The sequence below is a fragment of the Cydia splendana genome, chromosome 5 (genome assembly GCF_910591565.1).
Source record: "Cydia splendana chromosome 5, ilCydSple1.2, whole genome shotgun sequence".
Classification (NCBI taxonomy): domain Eukaryota; kingdom Metazoa; phylum Arthropoda; class Insecta; order Lepidoptera; family Tortricidae; genus Cydia; species Cydia splendana.
Genome location: NC_085964.1, coordinates 21,859,194 through 21,873,005, shown reverse-complemented (window position 1 = coordinate 21,873,005; position 13,812 = coordinate 21,859,194). Strand labels below are relative to the sequence as shown.

Below are 13,812 nucleotides of genomic sequence, written 5' to 3'. Positions count from 1 at the left end.
TTTTAAATATTTGCCATGGCATTTGCATTTATGGGCCATCTACCAAGCACGATAATTAACGTAGTACAAGAGTTCTTTCAACAAACTCTGCTTTGTCGCCTGGCTGACGGGACATAATAGCAACAAGAAATAGTTGATTCGCTCATTTGCAGCATTGTTAGAGGGGTTAAATAACTTCGAAGTTTTTGAGTCCTCAAATGATTTTCTATTTTTTTTTCAGGTAAGTTTATGAGAACTATTGCGCCACGTAAATAATTTATGTCACTTAACACAGTCGAGAAATGGTTACAAGCACACTTGAAAAGTTAAGGATCCAGTAGGTAAGTTAGTTTTATGTTTAAAGGAATAAATGCGAAACTGCACTACCACGATTTCATGATCTTTGATCACTTAAAGTAGGTATTGATTACCGAAAAAATAAACGAAAGACAAGTTACCTGCAAATCAGCAGGCTTCTTCGGGAAGTGCATTCGTATGTGAGTACGCATCCCGCGCAGTGTGTTGCCGCGATAGCGGCAGATGGTGCAGCGAAAGGCCTTGACGCCTGCGTGTGCCTCCATATGGCGCTGCGCTGCTGCCGCTGTCGGCGATACCACGTCGCAGCACGGACACTTCCATCCTCCCTCCGACCCAGATGCGGGCCTGGGAGCCTCAGGAACAGACCGAGGTGAACGCGTCTCGCGCTTCGTGCAGTAGTAGCTCTGATGCGTTGCCAAGTTGTCTAAAGAACTGAAGTGGATCCCACAAGCCAAACAGTAGAGCTGGCGGTACTGAGGCGGGGGTCCAGGCTCCGGAGGCGCAGGACTCACCCGCTCGTCCCCGCCCGAGTTACAATAGTGTTGCTTATGCACGCGATAATTCTCGTATTTGCAGAAGACGATGTTGCATTCTTTGCATTTAGACACACCTTGCTTGACTAGAACTTGTGGGGAAGCGGCTGCCAGAGGGAGTTCTGAGGCTAGACGCATGGCCAGGGCTGGCGGCAGGATTGCAGGCGGTACGGGGATGAATTTGCCTTCGGGTGGGGAGGGGACGCTTGGGGGCTTTGGCGTTGGCCCTCTGGAGTCTCGTCGTCGGCGCTTTGGTGAGCTCTCTCCGGTAGGAGATGATGATCGACGCTGTGGCGACGGTGTGCCTGGAGATCCCGGGAGAGACGGCGCGCAGACAATCTGTTCAGGCGTCGCGGATCGCAGCCTATTTTCCTTCTCATGCTCATCAGTACCAACTGATTCAGGAGTCCGCCGCACGCTTAAATCCAAAGGAGTACCACCATCTTTCAAAGATTCCCGAGGCCGATTGGCGGACTTTAAAACTTCGGCTTCTTTTCCATCGGAATTCATATTTGGTATAGCTCGGCTGAGCGGTTGAAATGTGCCGTTCGGCAGTAAAAAGCACGGCGTGTCGGGATCTGGTAGAGTTGTGCCCGGGAGGGTACTCGCGCCCCGCAGCAGTGAGTACGGGACGATCAGTATAGGATTCGTAGGCAGGGCTAGCGCATATTGGTTCTGGGCGGGTGGTGTGGCTCCAGGGGATGGAGGCGCAGACCCTGAGGTTACAGAACTTCCTCTCGCTGAAGCTGCAGCAGGTTTCACCACCTGTCTCGTGCTACAGTAATGTGTTTTATGAGCTCTAAACGTTTGGATCGAGCTGAACCTTATATCACAGTCAGTGCAGTACCGATCGGGCGACGGTTGGCCTTCGGTAGCTTCTCCGTTAGAAGTCGGGGTCGGGGCAGGGGTCCCGCTGCTGACTGGAGATGAAGAATGCATGCGCATGTGTCTGTTAAGGCTGACTTTCTTATCAGCGCTATACGAGCAGTAGGTGCAAGCATATTGCTTTCCTGTACGTCTCGGAGTCTTCGCATCGCTACTGGATTCATCTCCTGCTGCATCAGCGCCCGGTTCCACAGATTCCGAAGGCTTCGGCCGCCTGTTCGAGCAGTAGTGCTCCTGGTGCGCTTGCAACGTGCTTAGAGAAGAATAGCGAATGCCGCATGGCTGGCACATGTAGCCGGTCGGAGCGACCGGGAAGAGCGCAGGGAACGCCGCCGCTGTTAGAGCGAGGTAGTCCCTGGCTTGCGCTTGCGTCGTTGCAGGCGGCGGCGGAGGAGAGGGCGAAGGGAGCTCGCGCTTGACCGGCGTGGCGGAGGGCGCCAGGGCGGGGTCAGTGGCGAGGCTCGTGTTGAGGCGCAGGCGCGGCGGCGAGGCGGCCGGGGAGCCCGCCGACGCCGACGCGGGCGACGCGCCGCCGCTCGACGCGGCCCGCTCTCCCCCCGAGCTCGGCGTGCGAGGTTCTCCTGGCATCGCCTCGCTCTCGTTTCCCCATTCCTCGTCCTCACCTGAAATAAGAAGGATAGAATTTACATAATTTATTAAGGAGCCAGTGGGCGGATAGACGCTAATGGATATGCAAACAAAAAGTATCGAGCCCAATATCGGCTCCTATTAGTGTCGGGGAAGCGGGTGATAGTCGTCACCCGTCACGTTTCGCGCTATCAGTCGGCGTCAGTCAGATCCAGGCCCGAGTCGAGGCATACATTACGCTCCTAATTGAGACGTGCCCGCGCTATGTAAATGTCGCCGCGTGGGTGGGGCAGTACATGTTAACAAATGCGAGAAATGTTTCCAGATAATAGCGAGCTAGTCCATCAATATCGCGCGCAAACAGAACAAAACCTTAACGGGCACATGTAATTGGATCTGATTTCCAGAAAATGCTCGCTCACCTTCCTTTTTCAGCGACAAGGATCTCGACCGAGCGAGGAATTAACCTATCTTTCGCGCAGCGATCTCTCAAAACGCCAATTAATGAGAGGCTCAACTTCATTCTCCTGGCCCTGTGAAGATCATTATATGGGCACGACAGCGCGATGGACGCGACGATTGGGCGCGCGCCATCTCTCGGTAACGAATACGACTCGAATCGGATTGCGTTCGGGTCACGCTATCCTAGCGCGCGCTGATTGGCCGGCCGATGTTCGGTGACGCGCGATTGGCCGTTAGAGTATGCGCCGTCATACTCGAGTTATCGGAGTTCGTTAGCGTTCGCTAAATAAGTTATAAAGCGATTGTTCGGTGAAAGGTTGTACGTAGAATCAGATAGATGGCGTGACTGGGTGTCGTTTAGCCGCGCGCTGCAGCTCGTTTCGTTAACGTTAAAATGATATTCATCTGTAACCTTTGTCTTTATAAACATGTCAGCGAAGGCTTTAAATGAGAGAAGCATGCGATGCATAATTCGCCCGCATAGTTTTGACTAGTCATAGAATCAAAGGCTTTGTTGCGCCATGCATCTCGTGGGAGCAGACATGTTTGCAATCGCAATAACTCAGCGTTCAAGTACGAGCGTTATTCTGAATTATAGAATAATGTAAAGGTTATTCCAGAGATTTGTGAGGCTATCGGTACGTAGTTGTTTACCATTGTATCTTGCGGGTAAGTAAGTACCTACTTTTTAGGGTTCCGTACCCAAAGGGTAAAAACGGGACCCTATTACTAAGACTCCACTGTCCGTCCGTCCGTCCGTCCGTCCGTCTGTCACCAGGCTGTATCTCATGAACCGTGATAGCTAGATAGTTAAAATTTTCACAGATGATATATTTCTATTGCCGCTATAACAACAAATACTAAAAAGTACGGAACCCTCGGTGGGCGAGTCCGACTCGCACTTGTCCGGTTTTTATTAAAAATGTAACGTTGTATTTACAATAAAAGTTTTTTGTTGGTAGTAAGCATACGGTCGATAAATACGCCCATAAGGATTTCTCGCATTAGCATACTTGCTCGCAAGGTATTCAAGGTAATAATGCTTCCTGTAGATCAAGTAGGTTTTATTTCCACGATTTCATTTGAATAATCTATTAAAAATCAATTAAATGGATTATAGGAAAGTAGGTCTAGGTTATTAAAAAGAAAAACTACAGTAACGCGCATGTCCCAACAATTTTGCACTAGGAGAGCCAACATTTTGTCACCGAAGTGGATATAAAGCGCTTTATCTTAATTCAATCGTACCTGGCATTCTAACTAGGATCCCATAAATATTGTTCCTAGTTGGTGCAGTCAGACGTACTAAACGCGGTTACACCCACAGGCCTATTCGGATTTCGAGATAATAACAAGATCTAGAGACGATTTAGAGATCAACTAGATCTACATTAGATATCGACTAGACGTGTCTTGGATATCTAAGTCAAAACTTGTCGAAATCGTTCAAGAGGACCTCCAGAATCGCGGAAACGTCAAATTTGACATATCTATCTTACAAATATCTTTAAATTATCCATATCGTAACTTGTTGAAGTCTAGTAGAAATCTAATTCATTTTCCGAATCGAGCCGCCAGTGACTAACGGTGCGATTCGGGAAATGAATTAGAGATTCACTAGATATGAAATAGTAAAGATATGTGACATTCCACGGCAAAAGGTACCATTGCTCCGGTTGAATATTGGAGCGGCGTTAATACTAGCGTAAGGCAGTCGCCATAAGGTACCTTTTGCCGTGGAACGTCACATATCTTTACTATTTCATATCCAGTGAATCTCTAAATCATTTCCCGAATCGCGCCGTAAGTCATTTAAGATTCTAAATTAAGTAAGGTGTGTGAAGCGTTTAAAAATACTTAATCTAAACGACAGCTAAACAAAGCGTAATTCACCATGTTCCCAAACTTGATCCGTCCGGACGTGTCGAACTTACCGAACACGTGTCACGGCTGCCATCTTGTTTTTATCTGTGGCATCGGGCCCAATTAAAATAGTCGTGCATCGGTCGCGTCAGTATCTGCCGATAGCCATCGGACCGTGAGCGATCACCAACTTCGTGATAACCGGTGTGATCCATCATCGAATTGTAATGGTTTGGTAGCTGATCAGTTGTACACGAATAATAAGTATGTAAAGTGTATTCGGGTAATTCCGAAAAGTTCTGAATGTCGCGTAATATCAAAAAACCGGGCAAGTGCGAGTCGGACTCGCGCACGAAGGGTTCCGTACCATAATGCAAAAAATGGCAAAAAAAAAAACGGTCACCCATCCAAGTACTGACCCCGGCCGACGTTGCTTAACTTCGGTCAAAAATCACGTTTGTTGTATGGGAGCCCCACTTAAATCTTTATTTTATTCTGTTTTTACTATTTGTTGTTATAGCGGCAACAGAAATACATCATCTGTGAAAATTTCAACTGTCTAGCTATCACGGTTCGTGAGATACAGCCTGGTGACAGACGGACGGACGGACGGACAGACGGACGGACGGACGGACAGACGGACGGACGGACGGACAGCGGAGTCTTAGTAATAGGGTCCCGTTTTACCCTTTGGGTACGGAACCCTAAAAATGGACTCTAATCATGATGGAATTATTATTATTATATTAGGTGGTTTTCGGAATTGGCCGACATTTTGAAGTAGTTGCGATTATCCTAATACACGTTATGGGGTAATTAAAAACAATCAGAATGTCGGGGAATTTCGAAAATTATCCTTAACTTCAGAGTCCATTTTCAGACTACTCACAAAATTAAAAAATGTAGGCGCAAAGTCTCGATCTGTTACATTTTTTTTATTTCGCGTCTTTTTAGGGTTTCGTAGTCACCTAGAAACCCTTATTTGTGGATGGTATTGGTATGCCAGATGATAACAAGAATTTCATAACAGTCAACCCAATGGTAATTCGTTCAAATGTCAAATACGAGTTGCTCGAGCATGAAATTGATTTTCTGATATCACGGCGATAAAGTTCATAAATAAAACATAACATGTATTATGTATGCCGTTGTGATTGATCTCGGCCTGTCGCCGCCTTCATAACTGTTATTAGTCAGTAAACCTTTACAGGGTTCCGTATACGAAGGGTAACAGCGGAACCCTACTTTGAATTGCCAGAAAAAAAATACAATATTTCTGATTTTATTACAAAATTCCTGACAAGGTCTGCCTTAGCTAACATTGCTCAGATTTTGGTGTTACAAAGTTTTGTAGTGCCACTATATATGTACCTACCTATAAACGGCATACTTACATATTTTTAAAGGAATTGCACGTTTATAGTATCTAGACTATCTAGCACTTTCTCACTGATTTGATTTTTTTTGCGTGTATAATGTTAACACATTAATTGCCACTAAGTGCTACGGGTTACGCTCGTAGCGCGTAGCCACGTCTTTGCCGTATGGAGCGCGTAATCGTTACGAATAGTGTACCTGACAGTCGGGTTCTTGGCGTTGAATGTGTTAATACCAAAGTTAATACCCAACTCATCTATAATATACTTCCTCAGTCCAGTAGATAATGCCTCTCATACTTGCCCATGAATGCTAGGTTTTATAAGCAAGAAAGCAAGATCGTTATTGAAAGTGATATAGGTAACTCATTGGCATAAGTTAGCATCGGCATTGACTTGCCACTCTACCTGTATCGGCAGATCTTGCTAATTATGGGAACTAAACGATTTACTGAGCAAAAGAGAGCAGTATTTAGTTATTAGACAGGTCAGTAACTGACATGACAATTCAAGCCTGTAAGGTTTATATTTGCTTGCTTGTACAAATTCGATTCTTCACAACTATGAAGCAAATATGAGATCTTCTTTTGCTAAGTAGTGACAATAAATTCTCTTTTCTGACTTGCACTATTCTAATGTATGTAGTTCATGTTGGCTCTACACATGCTCTACGCGTACATAATACATAATATATGTAATGATTTTTTAGTTCACAACTTTTCGCTAATGTTGCCACATCTTATATTAATTTGTAACAAAAGAACTAGCACTGACAATTATTATACATAATTAGACAATCAAATACTAGGACCCATAAAATACTATAATACTACTAGAGTTAGACCAAGAAAAGTCTACAGCGATTTTGATAGCCCACGCAGTAGGTACAAGTGTTATTTTAAACGTCAAACGTCTATGAGATTATGACGTATTAAATAACACTTGCACTGCATGGGCTATTAAAATCGCTGCAGACTTTTCTTGATCTAACTCTAGATACATATTTGATTCAGTAGAACAGGCAGGATCGACACGACTCTGTGGAAAAATAATAAAGAAAGAAAGAAAAATAGTCATCTCCTCATGACTATTATGATTACTGCCAGTCAGATTTCTAGAACTAACTTCTTTAGTCTTTTAGCTAAATCAAAATGCAACGAACCAAACTTTTCTACTCAAAAACTATTTATCAGTGCTACCATCTAGAATCTACGCCCTGTCAACTTAACGTCACTACAACTCGGACACCATTAGCGGTGTTGCCAGCTAAAAATAAAACCATAGACAAAGGTTGACGGACTGTAGATTATCGATGTTGGCATCTTGATGCTGTGTTGGTCTGTTAGTTCATCTGTCATGCGGTAAAGACGGGGTGTTTAATTTGAATTGAGAATGCTTGAAATACAATAGCTCCTGTTTTGGTTTTGTTTCTTAATGTGTAACGTTTTTTTTTTTGTGGTTAACAAGCGTTATATTATATGGATTGGAGAAACAAGATTGTAATTGGTCGGGTCAGCTAAAGAATGAGATTTTTTCATAGAAACGTATGATTGGAGTGTAAAATGAATGGAGCGCAAGTGCCTACCTACTTTGTATGATGAAAAACTTTACTAATATACTGGGTCAAGCAGATCTTGTCAGTAGAAAAAGGCGGCAAATTTGAAAAATGTAGGTAGGAAAAATTTGAATTTCGCGCCTTTTTCTACTGACAAGATTTGCTTGACCATCTATATCTCAATAAAGATGGCCAGCTTTAGAAAATAAGTCCATTGATAGATTAAATGACTGATGAATTAAAAAATGCAAATTTGTGCCATTATATAGGCGCAGATTTCTCAAAGCGAAAAAAGAAACCATGTCAAACTAAACTGTCAATGGAACGTCACGGTGAAGCTTGAGTGCAAAGGATATCTTGAGTGAGAATCATCCTCTTTAGTGAAAAACTGGCATATTTAATTCTGTTGCCGGCGTCCGAATTTAGCGGTCGGTAACGCAATATTTAGGTATTAAGGTGCATCCACATCGCAGTTAACTTTTGTGTAGCAACTGTGGAGCAACAAACCACAAAAGTTAACTGAATTCTGGATCCACCTTTATAAAACATCAGACCTGTATTTTAGGGCATATTTGGACTAAAATTCAACTTTCGAGAATGTCCTTCCACTAAAAGAAATAGTATATAAAACCCAACGTATCTAGCAAATGAGTGGCGGACAATATTCCATACATTACAGCTATCTGCGGCGACGACATCAAGATTTATTCGTCATGCGCGGGACATGCCCACTACAAGGAAATGTTTATCTACCTCGCTTACCAACGTTTTTGCCGCACGTTTCCATGCTACTATTTAGCGAGACGAGATTATGTATGCACTTTCAATCTCATCAACCTAGACACAATTTAAGCAAAGCTTTGCTCTATGGGTGCTATTAGGCGAAGATATACATACTTATATAGATAAATACATACTGATATACATAGAAAACACCCATGACTCAGTGTTCATCACACAAATAAATGCCCCTACCGGGATTCGAACCCAGGACCATCGGTTTCACAGGTAGGATCACTACCCACTAGGCCATTATTAAATATCCCATTGTTTGTTGTGCCAGTGACGAACCTTTAACGAAAACGAAAAATCCGGCTCGAAGGACCAATTTATCTATTAAGGCTTTGACAGACGTTGCAACAAATGACATTCGATTTTACATGATTGCTGTCTAAGTAGTAGCAACGAATTTAATCGATCGAACAAATGCCGCAATGTTTTGCAAATCACATGCGATTATCGGTGCCGTTTGGAGAGGCAATCAGTAATCACTGTAAAGGTCCATTGAAATGCGACATAGGCACCACTATCATCAATCATTTGAATGCATGTCAATAGGTTGGCGGAAAGAAACAATTAATATTAAATTTAAACAAATAATAATAATAATATGAACGAACAAAGCCGTCAATTTTTTAAGACTTTTTGTCCAGTCTTAGATGGCGTCCGGTGTAGGAAATATTACTAGATTTCATAAATTAGGATGTGCACCGTTATACCGTCCGAAGGCCCGGTCATACAAGAAATAAATCCAAAATTGGCCAGTGAAATTTCAACGTATAGTGAAGGAAATATAATTAATTTTGGTTTGGGTGAAAATATAACGAAACAAAACCAATACAACTGAAATTATTTAAAATGATATGGAACTTAATAAGTACTATAGGTAGAACCGAGAGCCTTACGAGAGTATAAGAAAACCACACCAAATTAAAAAAAATCGTATCGTGTCTCAATGGACCCTAGCTCTCGTCCGCGACACCGGACGATAGCGGAATCGAACCCGCGATATGTTAATGCCGGTCCGATCGTGACGCACGCCCGTCCGCCACTTCATCGCCATCTGATTATATATTTACTAAATAGTAAATAGTAACGTACGGCTCAAAGATTAGAGGGAACGCTGAGCTCCATAAACTTTCGTAAAGGAGAAATTTATAGAGGGCACCACTGAGTGTTATCAGGCAACATTATGTATGTATTTTATTAAGGGGTTTTCAGAAAAAAAGAATAGATAAATAAGTACCATTTACTTTTTTTCGAAAAATTAACTTCTTTGTGTTATTTTGACTCGGAATCAAAAGATTGAAATAACAAAGAAAAAAGTGTCACTAGTTTTTCATACACATTTTGGGTGTCACATTTGTGACGGTACATACAAAATGTAGGTACCAAGAAAATAGAGCGAATGGCAGTTTTGTATGTAAAACTTCTGTGGGAACTTGTAAATAAATAAAATAAATAGGTACTATTTGCAATGTAATGATATCGCAGTAAAACCTCCAACTACCCTTATCCGTAACTAATTAACATCCCCTAATCACCGTAAAAACGGAGGGAAATTAACAAAAAATGCCAACAAAAAATTAACCCACTTTCTTATTAACCCTTTTCATATTTCCAATCCAAAAAGGCATAGAACCTGTGAAAGCCCTTGGCGCTTACGGCCTTCAGTTTCGTGACGTTTGCAATCGTGTGATCGCTACCCTGCAAAGTTAAAGAGGTCATTAAGTTGCTTGACAAGTGGGTGCTTGAGGCCTTTTTGATTTAATGGCGTAATGCGGTATGATTGATGTAGAAAAAGTTAATATTCATGAAGTCTTACTAAATGTACTTGCGGGTTTGAGAGCCGGTGAAACATGGACGCGGCATATTTCACTACACGTTTTTGCAGAGCAATGGGCACGATATATTTTGGTTAAAATTCCTGAATTTAAATCAGAGATTGACGGCACCAATCATGAGACATGAGATAATTTGGATGACATATTTCAGATATTTCTCCAATACCTGAAAAGTACCTATCTACCGCAAACAAACGTTTAATTTCCTATTCGTATTTTATTGACGTGATAACGTCTTATAAATCGATGAACACCGGTAGCATGCACGAAAAAGTGTCACGTTGTGGATAGATCTTTACGGCCACGTTTTCTTATGACGGTATCACGCAAAATTATCGCCCGTAAACCGAATTTACAGACAACCATATTTGATAATTGGAGTTTTGACTCATCTATAAGTGAAAGAAATTTGCAATATCAAAAGCCCATAAATTGCCCTGGAACGTACGAAGTTATCCCATCTAATTTAAATTACATTAATAACTAAAGTCCCATGTGTTTTCTTTTCAATTTACCTAAGTACAATCTTCTTAATAGATAATAAACAAAAGAAGTCCTTTGTAGTATAAACATATAAATGATAATATATCCCATCAATTGGTTAACAATTAACATTGTAATTTGTAACCTTATAATACCGACCCCTATCTCCCCAATAAAAAAATTACAAGTTTTCCTTGTCAAATCGTAACTAAAATAAAAACTTTTTACAAAAAAAATGAAACCGACTTCAAAAAGGATGAAATAAAATATTATCCTTTTTTAAGTCTATGTGTTACCAACTGATATGTTTGAAGTCGGTGCCAAGCCAAATTTTGAAACATACCATGACTTTGGTGTGATTCGATAAGGATTTACCTACGTTGGATTGCCTTACACGACGACAATGAACCGTACTTTCTGTAGGTACAGTCGACGTTAAAAATATGTTTACACTTTTCGCCTTATTACAAAGGAGTAAGGTGCAAAAGTGTAAACATATAATTGACGACTGGACCTAAGAACACACCTCAGAACACACGATCAAACCTTCTTGGCGCAGTCCGTACCATGTTTGTCGGCACATTAGTGTAAATATAAATGCATATTTATGCCGTCGTATTTTTTAAAGAGCATTTCTTACTAATGCTCGAACAGTCTATAGCACGCAAGTGTGGGATTGGGACTGAGTTATTTCCCGTCCCTTATCCAGAGGACTACATTTCAAAATATAAAACAATTCAAGGAATTTACCTTCTTGCCAAATTTCACCTAAAGCGGTTCAGTTGTTTAGCCATGAAAAGGCGACAAAGAGGCAGACAGAATTCTTTACACATTTATAATAGTTATTAGTACAGTTCTAATGGGATTTATAGCCATAAAGCTGATTATTTTTGACTGGTATTGTTACTACTTGGCTTGGCACCGACTTCAAACATATCAGTTGGTAACGCATAGACTAAAAAGGATAATATTTTATTTCATCCTTTTTGAAGTCGGTTTCATTTTTTTTGTAAAAAGTTTTAAATTACCATTTTTAGTTTTAACGCATTGTTAAGAGCGCGACGCATGAATGAAAAACAATATCATGTTTTACACTAAATTCGTGTACCTATTACTTTAGTAAATATGTAATTAGGAATTTTCTCGAGTCCGTCTGGGAAATTATAATTCCTGTCAACTAAATCCATCCGCCCGCCCCGCCTCTGACCCAATCCCTCAGCCCCCCGATCACTCAACCTCACAGCACATCAACCCCTGATCCAGGAACCCTTCGATCCTGAACCAGCAACCCTTCACCGCCATTCCCCGACCCCTTAATCCCTGACCCCTTAACTCCTAACCCTAACCCTAACCCCCGATCAGTAACCTTACCAGCTTACCACGAGTTTGACATTGATATATTCGCTAGCATGTGTGTAACTTACTTCCTATGCATCTCGCTCGTACTAACCTTAGTGTGAGCGAGATGCATAAAAAGTTACATTTAGATGCATAAGACGTTAGCGAATATGTCAATGTCAAACTCGTGGTAAGGCTACAGTTGCAGTACATCAAATTGGTGGTTTTCGGAAGCAAATGTTCGAGTTACTTTAGAAAATCCCGAAATCACTTAACACGTGCCTTTAAAAATTGAGGAGTTCCCTCAATTCCTCATGGATTCCATCATCAGACCAGAACCAAAAATAATATGGAAACACCTTGGAGGTAACTTCTTCCAAACAAAAAAAGAATTACTCAAATCGGATCACAGGTGCCGGAGTAATCGCTGAAGATACTTACACATTTAAAGAAATCATCATCATTATCATCAAAATAATCATCATTATCAGGTCTACTTCATCAAATTGGTGGTTTTCGGGAGAAAATGCTCGGGTTGCTTAAGAAAATGCCCAAAACACCATGCATGTGCCTTTAAAAATTGAGCAATTCCCTCAATTCCTCATGGATCCCATCATCAGAACAGAACCAAATTAAAATGGGACCAACTCGGAGGTAGCTCCTTTCAAACAAAAAAAGAATTACTCAAATCGGACTACGGATGTCGGAGTAATCGGTGAACGTACATAGAGAAAAAAAAAAAGAAAAAAAATAGCCACAACCGAATACAGAACCTCCTCCTTCTATGAAATAGAAGTCGGTTAAAAAACCAACAGAATGCCGCATCCATCCCCACTTTCTCTAATGAGGGTCATTCATCAACAGTAGTAACATACTCGTAATTAAAAAAATAGTTACAACACGTGCGATGCCGAGATAACGGGGAATTAAACCGCTTTTGATAATAGCTTTTGTATTTAGACCTTCATTTCGCGTTTACCTAGTGGGAAAAGTATTGTTTTATATTTTCAGAATACAACATTGCGGCAGGTAAAAGGTACCTACTTAAGTACTTACAAATACAAAAAAAATAAAATACAACAAATACAAATGCGTTTATTTCATTACTTTTTACATAAGTTCTTAGGTATAGTACTTACTGCCCGATTTGAACATTATGATACGTCAAATATTAATTACGTCTAGATAAGACGTACGTTTACTTCATTCATCGTTCTTCATTCTACGTTCATTATTTACTTCAACAGTAGAGAATATAAAAAAATAATAAATTTGCCAAAAGTAAGTTAATGGAAACAATAATTCAACTGCCATTAAAAAGTGCAATCTCATCAAAAATCGTAAATTTCATATTGCTGAAAATTCATGCCGGTATTTTAAGTCTATAATTTCAGTCAATATATATAGTTTTATTCTTATTTTCGTCTATCGTGCTCGCGATCACAGTTCTGCATGCAATTTAGAACCTAAATTAACTAACATTTTTAAAGTAAAAAAATTAAAGCTGCATAAGGTTGCAAGTCAAGTATTTTTTTCATTCCACATTGTGACGTCCAGGCTCCGTTGTGTACTGGGTGATCAAATGAAACAACTGTTATTGCTCGTGCACTCCGCCAGCCACCCGCACGCCATGACACTTCTCCACGGAGTGAAGCTAGCGGGTAGTTGCATCGTACTGTTTATTGTGTAATCGTCACATCTCTCCCTTTTTATAACGATTTATTTATTTTACTTTATATATTTATCATGCAACAATAGTTCAGTTTATCGTATTATCTTATACTCGCTAGGTTAATTTATTTTTCCAA

General features: G+C 41.1%; 1 protein-coding gene across 3 annotated transcripts in view; it reads right to left on the bottom strand.

Moving 5' to 3' along the window:
- Positions 1 to 13,812, bottom strand: part of LOC134790918 (zinc finger protein ush) — a 281,118-nt gene that overhangs the window by 3,416 nt on the left and 263,890 nt on the right. For all 3 annotated transcript variants that reach the window (XM_063761924.1, XM_063761923.1, XM_063761925.1), the window contains exon 2: positions 438 to 2,338. In XM_063761924.1, coding sequence (XP_063617994.1) covers positions 438 to 2,338 — 1,901 coding nt within the window. The remainder of the gene's footprint in view (positions 1 to 437; positions 2,339 to 13,812) is intronic.